At 40.6% G+C, this 20,602-nt stretch overlaps 1 protein-coding gene across 1 annotated transcript; it reads left to right on the forward strand.

The window, feature by feature from the left end:
• On the forward strand, window positions 18,869–19,832 carry LOC102169731 (microtubule-associated protein RP/EB family member 1-like). Its single transcript, XM_005698695.2, has 2 exons — window positions 18,869–18,929; window positions 19,345–19,832. The coding sequence occupies exons 1-2, from the start codon at window positions 18,869–18,871 to the stop codon at window positions 19,830–19,832; spliced, it is 549 nt and encodes a 182-aa protein (XP_005698752.2).

Consider the following 20,602-nt stretch of genomic DNA (forward strand, 5'->3'; position numbering starts at 1 on the left):
TGGAAATCACCCTACTGTGAACTGCAATGGATATGATACTCATTTTTGTGCCCAGGGATGTATCCTGTCCAGTTGGTTTTTTAAAGCCAAGTATTTTATATAAGTTGTCAAGTTTTTATTGGAGAAGGAAATGGCAACCCACTCCAGTGTTCTTGCCTGGAGAATCCCAGGGATGGAGGAGCCTGATAAGCTGCAGTCCATGGGGTCGCTAAGAGTCAGACACGAGTGAGCGGTTTCACTTTCACTTTTCACTTTCATGCATTGGAGAAGGAAATGGCAACCCACTCCAGTGTTCTTGCCTGGAGAATCCCAGGGACAGGGGAGCCTGATGGGCTGCCATCTATGGGGTTGCACAGAGTCAGATACGACTGAAGTGACTTAGCAGCAGTAGCAGCAGTTGAGTTTTTATAGTTGTTTCCTGTTAGAAGTTAACTGTGGCTAGATTATGAAGTCAGGATTTTAAATTAAAATGTGGCTGAGTCTTGATCCAATATGACACCACAAAAAAATTCAAAGGTAATTGTCCACGTAGGATACAATACATCCAAAGTCTAACTCACTTTCTAAAATTGAGGAGAGTGAAATGGTGGAAGTAAGTCAAATGCCTCTTTTCTTCTCGTGAAGAGCTACAGAAGGCGTGGTTTTTCAGTGAGGCCCCATTTCACACCTCTCTGAGGATGCTCCTGGATTTCTCTTGACAAGCATTGCCTCTGCATCTTTTGCTGGTCGGAAGTAGTCACTTACTCAAGTGGACTAAATCCTGACAAAGGCTACATCCTTACTAGGTCTGTGAGAAGAATACACTTTCAATATTTCCATTTGGCAGATGAAGAATCTAAGCCTCAGTTTATCTGAGGTCTCAAATAAGCAGTAAATAGGGCTAAATGTGCAATCAGGATGTCAGGTTCTAAAACTCTTACCTTCCTCCTGAATAACTACCGTTTTAAGATTCTTCTTATATTGTTGACAAAAAAAAAAAAAAAAAACCCTTGAAAATTTAGGAGCATATTCCAAATCCGCTGATATTTTAAAGATAGTCTGTAAGTAAATGAAGTAAATGAGGGTGCTGTTTTAATGTCAGGATCCCCGTTTTCATGACTTATGCACAGTCAAGATTTTAGTCATTATCACTGTGTTGTTCAAGTTTGAATTAGTTTTTAAATTTGGGCTGTATAGTTTTCCACAAAAACAAAAACATCATTTGTTTAAATCAAGATAATTTTAACACTTGGTTTGAACCAGATCTAGCCTACAGTTCTCCCTAATATGTTTCCTTTAAAAAAAAACTTTTCTTGTTAAAGTAGATAATACTAAGATGAAAATTATTTTGAGGAAGGAATAGAAGATTAGGTTAGAGTGGATATAATATTTTATTTTCTAACATGATAGATTACTGTCAAGACCCTTCAATAAGACTAAATACATATCATAACTCCGTCTTTCTCATTTTTCGTTTCTCTATTCTAAGAGTTGAAATCAATGAGAAGAATAGGGTGCCTGAGAGCTAAAGAAATTCATATCCTAGAAATCCAGTAAGGTCTTCCTTTCACAGACTTCTCAGGGTGAATTTTAATGAATTTTTTGTCACTAACATAAGGAGAATGGAAGTGTCACTGAGACACACATTTCTCAAAGATATTTTATGTTGCATTCGTCCATGAATTAAAACCAGCATTCGATTAATTTATCAGCCCTTTATTGGACACCTGGAGAATGAATCTTTGGTTCTCTAAAAGATAACTGAATCATGTGTAAAGTTAGTTAGAGAGTTTTTTATTCATTCAGCTGTGGTACAGCACCGTGTTGAATAGAATATAAATAAATAGGGAGTTCTGGGCTCATTTCCAACTGAATCTTTGGCAGCAGTGGCTGGTCACCATGAGCACCCATCGCCTCTGTTCCCAGGAAACCTACTTCCACCAAAGGCTGATACATCTATATCGCTATTTTTGAAATTGTAGTTCCTCACAAATTTCCAAAGAGGAGGGGAGATTAGACCAACACACACCGACAGACATAATCATGGTATTGTACTTGTGGATGTGATGTATCTAGGGTTATTTTTCCCACAGTTTCACATGGGCAGTGATACCGACATATCATGCATGCTCTATTGAACCCACTTTTGAATCATACTGCGTGGAATCAAGGGGTAAATGAGCATTGGCTGTGGCAGGAAGTGGTAAATAATCCAGTCCCCCAAATGTTTCACAAGGACCTACACTGGGACTTGCCTTACAAATCAGTGCACTAGCAAGTCATGTCAGAAGCCCAGGCAGACGTGAGTGACAGAGAAAGCCCTCGCTTGGGAATGCCTTTCAGAAACTCTCACACTGGCCTTCTACAGAGCTGTATATATCAGTCAGCAGGGGAGAGAATTTACATGGGAAGCGAGACAGATGACAGTGGCCAGAACAATGGCCAGCCGCTGTGCAGTATAGTCTTCAGGCAGGCTTTCTAAATCTTGGCCGTGGACGTAGTTGGCACCAAGGGCTCCTTGGTCTGCTGTTACCAAAGTCTGATACTCCTAAGCTAATGGCTGTTTCTTCAAATCGTGGGTAAATTAATGCTAGTCAGGCACTGAAATTTGGCTGAAATTATTCTTCTAATCCAGTATTGGAAGCCACTGCTAGACTGAAATGCTCGCTTTCTGTGTATCTTTTTAAGGTATGTGCCGCCCACAGGATTTCTTTATTCATCTGGTTTCAGCTCCTAACATGTAAAAAGCTTGGACACTGTCAATCACATCCTTAGAACAGGAATACCACGCAAACTGAAAGTAGATGACCTTCCTGAACGTATCAGAGAACCGTAGGTGCAGGTAAACCACCATTCTGGAGCCAAAAGGAAAATCCATAGAGCAACCCACTCCAGTACTCTTACCTTGAAAAATCCCATGGATGGAGGAGCCCGGTAGGCTGCAGTCCAGAGGGTCGTGAAGAGTCGGGCACAACTGAGTGACTTAGCAACAGCAGAGCTGACATCTGCTCACCTGGAGCAAGACTTTTGGGATCCAGGAATTGTGTGAACACAGAAAGAGGCTGAGTGTGGGAGAAACTCCTGGGGCTGTGTTCTCAGGAGGTCATTCATACGGTTGTAGATTTTGCCTTTGGGCACTATACTGGGTTTACAGGACTAAGAGCCATGAGAAATCTCCAACTGGCTCTGGAAGGAGGAGAGAAAAGGTTGTAATTGTGAAACACACCCACTGTGTTCTCCATAAAAGACTCTGTCTCTGAGGAAGGAGACTTAATGGAGCATTATCCCAGCTGGAGGGAGGGCATTGATTCAGACCCACTCACCTCAAGCTTTCTTCATTCTCTGTAGAAGGCTGAGGGAAAAGGCAGGACACTTGTGAAGTGGAGAAACCTCGAAGTCCACAGCTCACAGGCACCTACCCATTAAAAGACTTAAGTTCAATCCTAAGATTATAGAACCCTTCTCCTCCACCCATTTCACCAACCTCCAATAGAGACCCAGTGTAAGATGGTGGGTTAGAGATGAAAGAGATGTAAAACAGAGATTCTCTAAGAACGAGGACACCCCAAGGTCCACAGTGTGGATGAAAGGAAGTTGGAGGAAGTTGGTTGATGTCTCTGGTATCCACAGCCACAGCAAATGTTGAACAAATACCATAAAGGCATAGAACCACATGCTGTAGGCCTGTTCACTTCAGTTCCTATCACCTGATACATCATGTCCAGGTTCCCACAATGAATCACGAGGCATAATAAAGTAACAGAGAGAAGAAACAAAGAGGCAAAGCAGGATCAGAAGCAGACTCACCTAAACACATATTGGGAATATAAGACCAGATATTTAAATAACTGTGATTCATATGTTATGGGATTTAATAGGGAAACGGGTAGACTCCATGAAGGAACAGATCCATTTAAATTAGTGGAGAAATGAACACTTTATGAAAGAATCACTACCAATGCCAAAGAAGCTGAAGTTGAATGGTTCTATGATGACATTACAAGACCTTCTAGAACTAATACCAATAAACAAAACAAAAAAAGTCCTTTTCATCATAGGGGATTGTAATGCAAAAGTAGGAAGTCAAGAGATAGCCAAAGAAATAGGCAATTTTACCCTTGCAGTACAAAATGAAGCAGAGCAAAGGTTGACAGAGTTTAGCCAAGAGAACACACTGGTCATAGCAAACATCCTCTTCCAACAACACATGAAATGACTCTACACAGGGACATCACCAGATCAGCTCAGTTCTGTCGCTCAGTCATGTCCGACTCTTTGCGACCCCATGAATCACAGCACTCCAGGCCTCCCTGTTCATCACCATCTCCCGGAGTTCACTCAGACACGACCATCGAGTCCATGATGCCATCCAGCCATCTCATCCACTGTCGTCCCCTTCTCCTCCTGCCCCCAATCCCTCCCAACATCAGAGTCTTTTCCAATGAGTCAACTCTTTCCATGAGGTGGCCAAAGTACTGGAGCTTCAGCTTTAGCATCATTCCTTCCAAAGAAATCCCAGAGGTGATCTCCTTCAGAATGGACTGGGTGGATCTCCTTGCAGTCCAAGGGACTCTCAAGAGACTTCTCCGACACCACAGTTCAAACGCATCAATTCTTCGGCGCTCAGCCTTCTTCACAGTCCAACTCTCACATCCAAACATGACCACAGGAAAAACCATAGCCTTGACTAGACGGACCTTAGTCGGCAAAGTAATGTCTCTGCTTTTGAATATACTATCTAGGTTGGTCATAACTTTTCTTCCAAAGAGTAAACGTCTTTTAATTTCATGGCTGCAGTCACCATCTGCAGTGATTCTGGAGCCCCCCAAAATAAAGTCTGACACTGTTTCCACCGTTTCCCCATTTATTTCCCATGAAGTAATGGGACTGGATGCCATGATCTTCGTTCTCTGAATGTTGAGCTTTAGGCCAACTTTTTCACTCTCCTCTTTCACTTTCATCAAGAGGCTTTTTAGCTCCTCTTCACTTTCTGCCATAAGGGTGGTGTCATCTGCATATCTGAGGTTATTGATATTTTTCCCGGCAATCTTGATGTCAGCTTGTGTTTCTTCCAGTCCAGCGTTTCTCATGATGTACTCTGCATATAAGTTAAATAAGCAGGGTGACAGTATACAGCCTTGACGTACTCCTTTTCCTATTTGGAATCAGTCTGTTGTTCCATGTCCAGTTCTAACTGTTGCTTCCTGACCTGCATAGAGATTTCTCAAGAGGCAGGTCAGGTGGTCTGGTATTCCCATCTCTTTCAGAATTGTCCACAATTTATTGTGATCCACACAGTCAAAGGCTTTGGCATAGTCAATAAAGCAGAAATAGATGTTTTTCTGAAACTCTCTTGCTTTTCTGAGGATCCAGCGGATGTTGGCAATTTGATCTCTGGTTCCTCTGCCTTTTCTAAAACCAGCTTGAACATCAGGAAGTTCACTGCTCACATATTGTTGAAGCCTGGCTTGGAGAATTTTGATCATTTGTTTACTAGCATGTGAGATGAGTGCAATTGTGCAGTAGTTTGAGCATTCTTTGGCATTGCCTTTCTTTGGGATTGGAATGAAAACGGACCTTTTCCAGTACTGTGGCCACTGCTGAGTTTTCCAAATTTGCTGGCATATTGAGTGCAGCACTTTCACAGCATCATCTTTCAAGATTTGAAATAGCTCCACTGGAATTCCATCAACTCCACTAGCTTTGTTCATAGTGATGCTTTCTAAGGCCCACTTGACTTCACATTCCAGGATGTCTGGCTCTAGGTGAGTGATCACACCATCATGATTATCTGGGTTATGAAGATCTTTTTTGTACAGTTCTTCTGTGTATCTTGCCATCTCTTCTTAATATCTTCTGCTTCTTTTAGATCCATACAATTTCTGTCCTTTATTGAGCCCATCTTTGCATGAGATATTCCCTTGGTATCTCTAATTTTCTTGAAGAGATCTCTAGCCTTTCCCATTCTGTTCTTTTCCTCTATTTCTTTGCATTGATCGCTCAAGAAGGCTTTCTTATTTCTTCTTGCTATTCTTTGGAACTCTGCATTCAGATGCTTATATCTTTCCTTTTCTCCTTTGCTTTTCGCTTCTCTTCTTTTCACAGCTATTTGTAAGGCCTCCCCAGACAGCCATTTTGCTTTTCTGCATTTCTTTTCCATGGGGATGGTCTTGATCCCTGTCTCCTGTACAATGTCACGAACCTCATTCCATAGTTCATCAGGCACTCTATCTATCAGATCTAGGCCCTTAAATCCATTTCTCACTTCCACTGTATAGTCATAAGGGATTTGATTTAGGTCGTACCTGAATGGTCTAGTGGTTTTCCCCACTTTCTTCAATTTAAGTCTGAATTTTGCAGTAAGGAGCTCATGATCTGAGCCACAGTCAGCTCCCAGTCTTGTTTTTGCTGACTGTATAGAGCTTCTCCATCTTTGGCTGCAAAGAATATCATCAATCTGATTTTAGTGTTGACCATCTGGTGATGTCCATGTGTAGAGTCTTCTCTTGTGTTGTTGGAAGAGGGTGTTTGCTATGACCAGTGCATTCTCTTGGCAAAATTCTATTAGCCTTTGCCGTGCTTCATTCCGTATTCCAAGGCCAAATTTGCCTGTGACTCCAGGTGTTTCTTGACTTCCTACTTTTGCATTCCAGTCCCCTATAATGAAAAGGACATCTTTTTTGGGTTTTTGTTCTACAAAGTCTTGTAAGGTCTTCATAGAACCGTTCAACTTCAGCTTCTTCAGTGTTACTGGTTGGGGGATAGACTTGGATTACAGTGATATTGAATGGTTTGCATTGGAAACGAACAGAGATCATTCTGTCGTTTTTGAGATTGCATCCAAGTACTGCAGTTCAGACTCTTTTGTTGACCATGATGGCTACTCCATTTCTTCTGAGGGATTCCTGCCTGCAGTAGTAGATATAATGGTCATCTGAGTTAAATTCACCCATTGCAGTCCATTTTAGTTCGCTGATTCCTAGAATGTCGACATTCACTCTTGCCATCTCTTGTTTGACCACTTCCAATTTGCCTTGATTCATGGACCTGACATTCCAGGTTCCCATGCTATGTTGCTGTTTACAGCATCGGACCTTGCCTCTATCACCAGTCACATCCTCAGCTGGGTATTGTTTTTGCTTTGGCTCCATCCCTTCATTCTTTCTGGAGTTATTTCTCCACTGATCCCAGTAGCATATTGGACAGCTACTGACCTGAGAAGTTCCTCATTCAGTATCCTATTATTTTGACTTTTCCTACTGTTCATGGGGTTCTCAAGGCAAGAATACTGAAATGGCTTGCCATTCCCTTCTCCTGTGGACCACATTCTGTCAGACCTCTCCACCATGACCTGCTCATCTTGGGTGGCCCCGCAGGCATGGCTTGGTTTCATTGAGTTAGACAAGGCTGTGGTCTTAGTGTGATTAGACTGATTAGTTTTCTGTGAGTATGGTTTCAGTGTGTCTGCCCTCTGATGCCCTCTTGCAACACCTACCATCTTACTTGGGTTTCTCTTACCTTGGGCGTGTGATATCTCTTCATGGCTGTTCCAGCAAAGCACAGCCACTGCTCCTTACCTTGGACGAAGGGTATCCCCTCCTCGCCGCCCTTCCTGACCTTCAACGTGGGATAGCTCCTCTAGGCCCTCCTGGGCCACCGCAGCCACTGCTCCTTGGATGTGGGTTGATCTTCCCGGCCACCGCCCCAGCCTCGGGTGTGGGGATGCTCCTCTCGGCCATTCCTGCGCCGTCGCAGCCTGGCACCCTCGGCCGCTGCCTCTGACTTCGAACGTGGGGTAGCTCCTCTCAGCCGCGTGAGTGCGCACCGGCCGTCGCAGCTGCTTGCGCTGGTCAGATGGTCAATACCAAAATCAGATTGATTATATGATTTGAAGGTGAACATGGAGAAGCTATATACAGTTAACAAAAACAAGACCTGTAGCTGACTCTGGCTCAGATCATGAACTCCTTATTGCAAATTTCGAGGTTAAATTGAAGAAAGTAGTGAGAACCACATACCATTCAGGTATGACCTAGAACAAATCCCTTATGCTTATATAGTAGAGGCAACAAATAGACTCAAGGGACTAGATCTGGCAGACAAAGTGTCTGAAGAACTATGAACGAGGGTTCACAACAGTGTATGGAGGTGGTGACCAAAATCATCTGAAGGAAAAATAAATGCAAGAAAGCAAATTGTTGTCTAAGGAGGCCTTCCAAATAGCTGAGAAAAGAAAAGTGAAAGGCAAAGGAGACAGGGGAAGATACACCCAACGGAATACAGAGTTCCAGAGAATACCTAGGAGAGATAAGAAAGGCTTCCTAAGTAAACAAGGCAAAGAAATAGAAGAAGACAAGAAAATGGGAAAGACTAGAGATCTCTTGATATCCAAAAGGTCACTTGGACATACCAAGAAAACATTTCATACAAAGATGGGTACAATAAAGGATAAAAATAGTATGGACCTAACAGAAACAGAAGAGATTAAGAACAAGTAACAAGAATACAGAGAGGAACTATACAATAAAGGTCTTAATGACCTGGGTAACCACGATGGTGTGGTCACTCACCTAAAGCCAGACATCCTGGAGTGTATAGTCAAGTGGGCTTTAGGAAGCATTACTACAAACAAAGCTAGTGCAGGTGATGGAATTCCAGTTGAGTTATTTAAAATCCTCAAATATGATGCTGTTAAAGTGTTGCATTCAATCTGCCAGAAAATTTGGAAAACTCAGCAGTGGCCTGGGACTGGGAATGGTCAGTTTCATTGCAATGAAAAGAAGGAAAATTCCAAAGAATGTTCAAACTACAGTTGAGTACAGTTGTGCTCATCTCAGGTGCTAGCAAGGTAATGGTCAAAATCCTTCAAATTGGGCTTCAACAGTATGTGAACCAAGAAGCTCCAGGTATACAAGCTGGATTTAGCAAAGGCAGAGGAACCAGAGATCAAATTGCCGATATCCACTGGATCATAGAAAAAGCAATGGCATTCCAGAGAAACATCTACTTCTGCTTCATAGACTACGCTAAAGCCTTTAACTGTGTGGATCACAATAATCTGTTGAAAATTCCTTAAGAAATGGGAATACCAGACCACCTTTCCTGTCTCCTGAGAAACTTGTATGCAGGTCAAAATGCAACAGAGCAGGACACAGAAAAACAGACTGGTTCAAACTTGGGGAAGGAGTGTTCTTGCCTGGGAAATCCATTGGACAGAGGAGCCTGGTGGACTACAGTGTGTGGGGCCACAAAGAGTTAGAACAACTGAGCATGCATACACAGCTCTAAGCATGGAATTTAAATCCAAGTGACAGAATTTTAAACTCAGCTCTCCATTTGCCTTATTAACTCTGTGAGTTTGGACAAGCAACTTAAATTCTTTTCATCTTGGTTTCTTAATCTACAAAATAGAGATAATAACAACTTAATAACAATTATTAAGTTGTCTTAATGATTACATTCTGTCGTTTTTGAGATTGCATCCAAGTACTGCAGTTCAGACTCTTTTGTTGACCATGATGGCTACTCCATTTCTTCTGAGGGATTCCTGCCCGCAGTAGTAGATGTAATGGCCATCTGAGTTAAAGTCACCCATTCCAGTCCATTTTAGTTCGCTGATTCCTAGAATGTTGACGTTCACCCTTGCCATCTCTTGTTTGACCGCTTCCAATTTGCCTTGATTCATGGTCCTGACATTCCAGGTTCCTGTGCAATATGGCTCTTTACAGCATCAAATCTTGCTTCTATCACCAGTCACATCCACAACTGGGTATTATTTTTGCTTTGGCTCCATCCCTTCATTCTTTCTGGAGTTATTTCTCCACTGATCTCCAGTAGCATATTGGGCACCTAATGACTTGGGGAGTTCCTCTTTTGGTATCCTATCATTTTGCCTTTTCCTACTGTTCATGGAGTTCTCAAGGCAAGAATACTGAAATGGCTTGCCATTCCCTTCTCCAGTGGACCACATTCTGTCAGGCCTCTCCACCATGACCTGCCCGTCTTGGGTTGCCCTGCAGGCATGGCTTGGTTTCATTGAGTTAGACAAGGCTGTGGTCCTAGTGTGATTAGATTGACTAGTTTTCTGTGAGTATGGCTTCAGTGTGTCTGCCCTCTGATGCCTTCTTGCAACACTTACCATCTTACTTGGGTTTCTCTTCCCTTGGTGTGGGGTATCTCTTCACGACTGCTCCAGCAAAGCACAGCTGCTGCTCCTTACCTTGGACGAGGGGTATCTCCTTACTGCCACTGTTCCTGACCTTCAACGTGGGATAGCTCCAATTCCAAAGAAAGGCAATGGAAAAGAATGCTCAAACTACCGCACAATTGCACTCATCTCACACGCTAGTAAAGTAATGCTCAAAATTCTCCAAGCCAGACTTCAGCAATACGTGAACCGTGAACTCCCTGATGTTCAAGCTGGTTTTAGAAAAGGCAGAGGAACCAGAGATCAAATTGCCAACATCTGCTGGATCATGGGAAAAGCGAAAGAGTTCCAGAAAAACATCTATTTCTGCTTTATTGACTATGCCAAAGCCTTTGACTGTGTGGATCACAATAAACTGCGGAAAATTCTGAAAGAGATGGGAATACCAGACCACCTGACCTGCCTCTTTTGAGAAATCTGTATGCAGGTCAGGAAGCAACAGTTAGAACCGGACATGGAACAACAGACTGGTTCCAAATAGGAAAAGGAGTACATCAAGGCTGTATATTGTCACCCTGCTTATTTAAGTTATATGCAGAGTACATCATGAGAAACGCTGGACTGGAAGAAACACAAGCTGACATCAAGATTGCCAGGAGAAATATCAATAACCTCAGATATGCAGATGACACCACCCTTATGGCAGAAAGTGAAGAGGAGCTAAAAAGCCTCTTGATGAAAGTGAAAGCGGAGAGTGAAAAAGTTGGCTTAAAGCTCAATATTCAGAAAACAAAGATCATGGCATCCAGTCCCATCACTTCATGGGAAATAGATGGGGAAACAGTGGAAACAGTGTCAGACTTTATTTTTGGGGGCTCCAAAATCACTGCAGATGGTGACTGCAGCTGTGAAATTAAAAGACACTTACTCTTTGGAAGAAAAGTTATGACCAACCTAGATAGTATATTCAAAAGCATAGACATTACTTTGCCGACTAAGATCCGTCTGGTCAGAGCTATGGTTTTTCCTGTGGTCATGTATGGATGTGAGAGTTGGACTGTGAAGAAGCCTGAGCGCCGAAGAATTGATGCTTTTGAACTGTGGTGTTGGAGAAGACTCTTGAGGGTCCCTTGGACTGAAAGGAGATCCACCCAGTCCATTCTGAAGGAGATCAACCCTGGGATTTCTTTGGAAGGAATGATGCTAAAGCTGAAGATCCAGTACTTTGGCCACCTCATGGAAAGAGTTGACTCATTGGAAAAGACTCTGATGCTGGGAGGGATTGGGGGCAGGAGGAGAAGAGGACGATTGAGGATGAGATGGCTGGGTGGCATCACAGACTCGATGGACATGAGTCTGAGTGAACTCTAGAAGATGATGATGGACAGGGAGGCCTAGCGTGCTGAGATTCATGGGGTCGCAAAGAGTTGGACACGACTGAGCGACTGAACTAAACTGAACTGAATGATTACATAAGTCAACATATATAATGCTCAGGACCATACTTTACACACACTTAAGGATTAATTTGCATTATTGGTGCTTTAATAGATTTTAGGGACACAGCTGTATATTTCAGAAAATGTTCCCCCAGATGTAATTGTGCGATATCAAACTAATTGACATAGTTTTTAAACTACCAAAATAGTATGGCTATCTTGGTTCAATCCTTCACTTTGAAATTCTGTATTATAATTAGAAAAACTTAATTTGGTACAACAAGTACCAAAGATGTTGCATTTGAAGACTGTGTGAAATAGTGGGTGTGAATTACAGTGAATTCAGAACAGAGACTCAGGACATTTTAGAGTTAAAGGAAACTTTAAAAGGAATAGACTAGCTGTTCTTTTTTTTTTTTCCCCCTTTCTCATTGAATGTTGAAAAGTTGACCTCAGGCTATTGGAAGGATATTCTTTGCTGACCTGGAACTCTCCTGTCAGCCAAGAATAAAAGAACATTTGCCTTCTCCTCTAATCTCTATATTATTATACTTTAAAATTATGTGGAGTGCTTCAGAATTCCCAAATGGGTCTAAAATGGACTTTTGTCCGTTTACATAGCTTTTATTTAGAGAATGTAATTTTTCACACAATCAAGCCAAATTAATTATTTTCTTTGTGACATAACAATTTTTAGGGGAGAAAATCATGAGCTTGCATGATTTAGTAGGTTTTGCCATAGTCGTAAAGAAAGAGATTACTTATTCAAATGTGAGTAATTTGTAAGTATGTGATATCCCTATCACCACCTTGGTTAAGGTCTAACTGTGCAGTTTCATAACAAGACATCAGTCTGTAACTAATAGGGGAAAGAGATGATTTTTGTATCTCTCACATTACCTAGCAATGTCCTTTAAGTAGGTGGGAAATAAATTCTTATTTGGTAAATGAATCAGTGCCTAGTCAAAACAGTAGTTTTTGATGAAACTGTGGTCTTTTCTTTCAGTAACGTTGGAGAAACTTTTCTAAATTAAATTCTGCCCTTCATCCTTAGACACTGGCCCTGGGGACTCAACTGTATTTTCCACCAGTATTTTCCTTCTATTTAAATTTTATTTACCATATTAATTTAAAATTAATTATAATATTAACTTTAAAAGATTTAGCTCAAATTTAGAAAACATTCATTTCATCAATGTAGTGATTATTTTTGCCCCCAAATTCTGTTAATGTACTGCATTTGGGGATTTTAGCCTTATATTCACTAAATAGACTAAAAACATTTTTACAATAACTGTTAATTGAAACTCTGCCTTCTATGGAGAATACTGAATTGTTTCTGAAGGCACGTGATACAACACAGTTTGTTGTGAACTTTATTTAGGGATTTAGGGCTGTTAATAGAGTTCAAATGAATTAACTTTATTCAAGTATGTTTTGAGTTACCTTTAAATAAGACAATGTAGTTTGAAATGTATAGTTCAGAAGAGAATTCATTTAACTTAATTTTTCACGATTCAATAAAAGCATTGCTTGTTCTGTGGTGACCTAAAGGGAAGGAAATCCAAAAAAGAGGGCTTATAAGGAGACATTTACAAAGATTCACTTTGCTGTACAGCAGAAGCTAATACAACATTATAAAGTGACTATACTCCAATAAACATTAATAAAATAAATCAATAAATGCATTCTGAAAACTCAGTCCCCACCCTGCTCCCAACTTAGAGCAGGACTTGGGGTTTCTCATTTTTGCAACATGTAAACAACATATGATTTTGTTTAATTCACTTTATAATTGTCATATAAGCTATGTACTCTATATAGACTTTGCAATATTTTCATTCAACATTTTGTATCTGATATTCAGTATTTCTCAGGCAACAATACTATTGATTTGTGAATGATGCAATTTATTTTTCCAAATTTATTTTATACTTGAGTATAATTGGTTAACAATAGTATGTTATTTTCAGGCATACAGCAAAGTGATTCAGTTATACATCTACATGCATCTATTCTTTTTCAAATTCTTTCCCATTTATGTTATGGTATAATATTCAGCAGAGTTCCCTGTGCTATACAGTAGGTCCTGTTGGTTATCCATTTTAAATATAGTAGTGTGTACACATTTACAAGTGAATAGGATATTTTAGTAAAATTTTTTGCAAACATCTGCTTGGAGAATTGGCTGTTCATTACCTAATGGTGCCCTTTGAAGGGCAGAGGTTTTCATTGTAGTCTAATTGAATTTTGTGTAAGATGGGGTGATTTGAAGTTTTTCACTTCCCTAAGTTCAGGAAAAAAAAAATCCTGTATTTTCTTTAAAAACCTTTATATTTTTGCTTTTTATATTTATGTCTTTAATATACTAAGTCAATATTAAGCATGGTCTAATGTAACAATCTAGTTTAATTCATTTTCCAAGATATTGATATTCCAAAACCAGTTATTCCAGGATCATTGTTAAGTAATCAGTTGTTTTGCCACGGATCCATTATGCTGTGACTTTAGTTTTTTCATGTATCTGTGAATCTGCTTGCACAGTGCCTCCTCTCTTCCATCTTCTTTGCTGTTTTACAAATTCATTGAGTTATGCCTCTACGTGAATTTGCTTTTGTTTTTCCTGATACATTCATTACCATTCCTGTATCTTTGGATTCATGCCTTAAGTTGTAAACACTGTTCCATAACATCTTAAATGTTCTTCCTTCATTTACTCAGCTCTCTGTGGACCTTAGTCAGCCATTCAGTAATCCTAATTTTGTCACACATGTTTCTCAGATTTCATGTTTCTCTCTTCATTTTTCTTTATGTCAATTTCTGGGTAATTTTTTCCAGATATACCTTTGAGTTTGCTATTTCCATTCAGCTTTATCTAATTTATTTAACTCATCCATTGAGTTTTAAATTAAAAATAGTACACTATTACCATATAAATATTTGTTTCTTTTCATATTTTATGGTCACTTGAGAAACCCCTGTTGCTTGCTCATTAGTTTTAGTTCTTTTTTAATTTCTTTAAGCATTGTTTTCACTTTTGTTTTATTACTGTAACTAGTATACTTTAAGATAATTTCTTTGAAGTTTGTTGTCTCTGACTCTCATTCATGCAGACTTTTTCATTGTGTGTTAGTAATTCTGGACTGTGAAATCGTAATTGCTCAAATTTTATCTTCAGGAATCCCAGTGACCTCGTTCCTTTCAAAAGTCAGATTGTGACTCAGTGATTTCGAGTCCAGTTCTGCAAACCTGTGATGGGCTCTGAATACCATTTCTGGTCAGTCAAACCACTGGATTTGGTCCTCACCCTCAGACATCCCCCAGTTTGCTCATGGCTCCCTACTCTTTTTACTGAGTGCTATTGGAGAAGGGAATGGCAGTCCACTCTCCTGTTCTCGCCTGGAGAATCCCATGGGGGGAGGAGCCTGGCAGTAGTCCATGGGGTCACAAAGATTCAGACCCAACTGAGCAACTCACACACACACACACACACACACATACACTCATACATCGGCTCTCTAATTCTTTACTTTATGATTATAGCTTCCTATTGTTCTAAGTTGTGTTGGGTTTTCAGTCTTGGAGGTTGAGTTAGTTTCCTGTGGCTGCCATGATAAATTACCATAAACTGAACAGCTGTGGACAACAGGCGCTTATTCTTTATAAAAGTCCATAATCATAGAGTCAGTAGGACTGCACCTCTCAGAAGACTCCTGGGGGAAATTCTTCCGCGCCTCTTCCACATTCCTCGGCCTTCTTTCTCCTCTGTGACGGCATCTACCCAAACGTCCTTCTGTCTATACATGGCCTTCTTTTCTGCCTCTTATGAGGACACTTGTCATTGGACTTAAGGCCCACCTGGGTGGTCCAGAATGGTCTCAAGATCCCTAACTCAATCACATCTGCAAAGGACTTTCTACTAAGTAAGGACACATTCACCATTTTCAAAATGTACATATCTTTTGCAAGGGATACCATTCAACTTGTTACAGAAATTTCCCTTTTTTTCTGTGAAATATATTCTCTTCTGGATATGATTTTGTAGTTTTAAGATTTTCCTTCAGAGTAGATTGATTACCTAGATCCCCTCTCCTGAATTACTTTCAAGAATATAGATTTTAAAGTCTACATCATTTCATATTTCTAACTTTATGATTTTTGGATAAGACTAGAAAATAGATATAGACATATATAGATATGTATGCTTATATATGGCACCTTATTCAGTCAGCAACATTTACCACTTATTGAATGCTTATCCTGAAGGTACTATAGTACCAAGCTCAGGATGTGATAGTGAATAGTGTATATATTGAAATCTTATCGCCCAATCATGTCTGACTCTGCAATCAACATGCAGTCCTTCCCTGTCCTTCAGTATCTCCCGGAGCTTGCTCAAACTCATGTCCATTGAGTTGGTGATGCCGTCCAACCCTCTCATCCTCTGTCACACCTTTCTCCTCCTGCCCTTAATCTTTCCCAGCATCAGAGTCTTTTTCCAGTGAATTGGCTCTTTGCATTAGGTGGCCAGAGTATTGAAGCTTCAGCTTTATCATCAGTCCTTCCAGTGTGTATTCAGAGTTGATTCCTTTAGGATTGACTGGTTTGATCTTGCTGTCCAAAGGACTCTCAAGTGTGCCTTAAGTACTATTATTGTTATTTCTATCACCATCATCATTATCATTACATTGAGTACTGAGATAATAACTGAGTACTGAGCTCAACAGAATTTAGTCCTCTCAGCAAGCATGTCAGAGTGATACTGCTGATATAACTGTTATTGAGCAATATAAAAAAGATATTTAATACTCTTAAACATAATACTTCATAATGGCTTTGTTTTTTAACATCTTTAGATTGATAGCCAAGAGATTTCAATTCTGATCTTGACTCTGTCATAAGCAATCCTAGGTAGTTTTAAGCACTTCAACTTTACTCAGCCTAACATTTTACTTGCATAAAGTGGGAGATACCCACTCAGCAATGAAGCAGGGCCTTTCCAGGTTTGAAATTTCAGTACCGTTTACAAAGCAAACACTCAAGAGGATATGACATTTGCCGATTAGATTAAATCCAGATTCTATATAGTATGGAAATCATGCTCTCTGTTCCACTTGGGCGCATATGTGTGTTTATATTTAAACCTCTCAGTTATCTAATCTGTTTATTCTTAGTTCATAGCTGCTGAATGCTAAAATTTCAAGCCTGAGAAAAGAATGGCTCAAATATCACAGAGCGCACAGATTACACAGAGAGAATTTTATTACAATAAAATTATCGGGACCCCAGAATATCTTCAGTGATCTTAATGAAATTTAAAGAGATCCACTTTCCAGTGAACTTTAGGTTTACTCCATTCAGGAAACAAGCAAACAGGGGACAGTCGGTAGAAGACAAGGCTGTTCAGTGGCAGTTGTCACCCGTGCGCCTTCAGAGGCCTCAGCTGCCCCGTCAGGCATGTGCCAGCCAGGAATGCAGTCTCCCCATACTGGGGACTCTTAATCTAATTAAGTAAATTTAATTTAGCTCACCTAATGCTCTTCCATTCCTTAGAATATTTTATAAATATGCCACAGGGCAGTCATCTTGATATCACAAGGTGACAGCTTAGTGGCAGTTCTTGCACTGCCCAATATTTGACAAGTTGAACCATCTCTAAGTAATCCTTTCTTCCCATAAAACCATCACATGTGAGCAAACCTGGGGTGGAAATCACGTGACAGGGCTTAGTTACACTGTAATTGCCTTTGTCAGTCTGGGCTGCCAGAGCAAATGCCACAGACTGCAGGGCTTAAACAAGAAGCATTTATGTTTCACAGTTCTGAGGTCTGGAAGTCAGGGATCAGGGTGCCAGCATGGTCAGGTTCTGGTAAGAGCCCTATTCCTGGTTTCTTTGAATGGAAGAGAACGGGAGAGAAAAACAAGTTCTCTCCTGTCTCTCATTATAAGGGCACTCATCCCTTTGTGGAGTTGGTGATGGCAGGGAGGCCTGACGAGCTGCGATTCATGGGGTTGCAAAGAGTCGGACACAACTGAGCAACTGAACTGAACTGAATCCCTTTGCGGGGCTTCTCAGGTGGCTCAGTAGTAAAGAACCTGTCTGCCAATGCAGGAGGCCTGGGTTCAATCCCTGGGATGGGAGGATCCCCTGGAGAAGGAAATGGCAACCCACTCCAGTACTCTTGCCTGGGAAACTGCATGGACAGAGGAGCCTGGGTGAATTACAGTCCCTGGGGTGGCCAAGAGTCAGACATGACTGAGCGACTGAGCATGCATATCCTGTTACGAGGCTCCACCCTTCTGACCTAAGACCTCTCAAAAGCCCTGTCTCCACACATCCTCACACTGCGGATTAGGGATTTGATATAGGAATTTGCCAAGGGGATACAACATTTACTCCATAAGGATAATCCTCTGGGTAAACTGTAACTATGGTTGAAGGGTTTTATTTTTTAAAAAATACAAATATTCAGATTATTATATAGGACCCTAGTTTGGTAAACACTGTCTGATAGAAAGACATGTAAATATAATTCCTACCTTAGGTCACCGAGTGTAAGTAGCTCGCATAAAAAGTTTAGTAAAAGTTTACCTTTCTTTACCAGAGAATTTTTTTTTCTTTTTATTGAAGCATAGTTGGTTTACAAAGCTGTGTTAATTTCCCCTCTACAGCAAAGTGATTCAGTTACACACACACACATATACACACATGCACATTTCCACACATTATATATTCTTTTCCATTATGGTTTATCACAGGATATTGAATATAGCTCTGTGGTACAGAGTAGGACCCTGTTATTTATCCATCTTATATACAATAGCTTGCATTTGCTAATCCCAAACTTCCACTTCATTCAACCCCCAAGCTCCCCTCCCTGGCAAGCACCAGTCTGTTCCTCTGGAGCAACTTCTCACATATAATAATACGAAGGCTCTTTCATGTTTAGAGTCAATATTTGATTAAGATTAATTGCCAACCATTTAGATTTTTTCACTGTGTTTTATATCTTTTTAGCTTTGAATTAGACAGGGGCTAGGTTTCTGTCATTAAAATTACATTTCTGAAACACTGCTCTATGTGCTTTTCACCTGACGGCTCTAAACAATTTTAAATTTCTACTAAAATCTCATGTTTCTTTTTTTTTTTTTTTTTTTTTTACTCTTAAGGCATTTATTTATTAAAACGTTCTCTGCCAAGATTTCACATTAACTTAAAATTCAAATCGGTGTTTACATTTCTGTACTGAGGTCTCCACCTTCTCCAGCAATCAGTGCTACCAGCATCCACAAAGTGAGCCCCATGGTCAGCCTCTTTGTTCCCTGGGTGAACCAACTAGATGTTAATACTGCTCTGCTACAAGGTAAACGCTCCTAACTCAAACTTATTGGAAAAGGAGTGAAACTTCTGCAAAGTGCACTTTTAGAAGAGGTACTTTTGCTTATGAAAAGAAACCAGTGAGTCCTCTAAGAATAATAAAAGGGAGTATTTTACAGTTAAGCACATGATTTGGAGTGAAGAATTCAGATGTTGCTCGGCTGGTCCAGGCTATTAATACTCTTCCTGTTCCTCCTGTGGGCCTCCTTCATCAGGTATCACGAAGCCTTCGTCTGTGGCGTAGAGAATGTCCACGATCCTCTGCAGCACAGGGTTGTTCTCCCCCTCGTTCTCCTGGCAAATCAACTCGATGTTCCTCAGCTTTCCAAAATAGAAGTCTCTCTCCTTCTCCAAGTCTTCCACAGTAAGCTTCAATACATTGACCTGCTGCATCAATTCAGGGGCTGCCTATTGTCAGTTTATGGACATGTTGTTCCCTGGCTCCATTGCCTTGAAGAAAGTGAAATTCCAAGCTAAGCTAGAACATGAATACATCCAGAACTTCAAAATACTACAAGCGGGTTTTAAGAGAATGGGTGTTGACAAAATAATTCCTGTGGACAAATTAGTAAAAGGAAAGTTTCAGGACAATTTTGAATTCGTTCAGTGGTTCAAGAAGTTTTTTGATGCAAACTATGATGGAAAAGAGTATGACCCTGTAGCTGCCAGACAAGGTCAAGAAACTGCAGTGGCCCCCTCCCTTGTTGCTCCCACTCTGAACAAACCGAAGAAACCTCTCAGCTCTAGCAGTGCAGCTCCACAGAGGCCCATTGCAACACGCAGAACTACTGCAACCCCTAAGGCTGGCCCGGGTGTGGTGCGGAAGAATCCTGGTGTAGGGAATGGAGATGACGAGGCAGCTGAATTGATGCAGCAGGTCAATGTATAAAATCTCATGTTTCTTAAATAAAATTTAATAAATGTCTTTAAGGGAATGCAAACTAGTACAGCCACTATGGAAAACAGTGTGGAGATTCCTTAAAAAATTGCAAATAGAACTACCTTATGACCCAGCAATCCCACTGCTGGGCATACACACTGAGGAAACCAGAATTGAAAGAGACACATGTACCCCAATGTTCATCGCAGCACTGTTTATAATAGCCAGGACATGGAAACAACCTAGATGTCCATCAGCAGATGAATGGATAAGAAAGCTGTGGTACATATATACAATGGAGTATTACTCAGCCGTTAAAAAGAATTCATTTGAATCAGTTCTGATGAGATGGATGAAACTGGAGCCAATTATACAGAGTGAAGTAAGCCAGAAAGAAAAACACCAATACAGTATACTAACACATATATATGGAATTTAGGAAGATGGCAATGACGACCCTGTATGCAAGACAGGGAAAGAGACACAGATGTGTATAATGGACTTTTGGACTCAGAGGGAGAGGGAGAGGGTGGGATGATTTGGGAGAATGGGAATTCTAACATGTATACTGTCATGTAAGAATTGAATCGCCAGTCCATGTCTGACGTAGGGTGCAGCATGCTTGGGGCTGGTGCATGGGGATGACCCAGAGAGATGTTGTGGGGAGGGAGGTGGGAGGGGGGTTCATGTTTGGGAACGCATGTAAGAATTAAAGATTTTAAAATTTAAAAAAAAAAAAAAAAACAAAATCATCAAAAAAAAATTTCACACTGAATGGT

The sequence above is a fragment of the Capra hircus genome, chromosome 27 (assembly GCF_001704415.2).
Source record: "Capra hircus breed San Clemente chromosome 27, ASM170441v1, whole genome shotgun sequence".
NCBI classification, from domain to species: Eukaryota; Metazoa; Chordata; class Mammalia; order Artiodactyla; family Bovidae; genus Capra; species Capra hircus.

What these genes read in the sequence shown, in the direction of transcription:
- LOC102169731 (XM_005698695.2), top strand. Translation starts at nt 18,869, where the DNA reads ATGGTCAGCCTCTTTGTTCCCTGGGTGAACCAACTAGATGTTAATACT. An exon ending in TAATACTGCTCTGCTACAAG is followed by an intron (nt 18,930 to 19,344) that starts GTAAACGCTCCT and finishes GCATCAATTCAG; the next exon opens with GGGCTGCCTATTGTCAGTTT.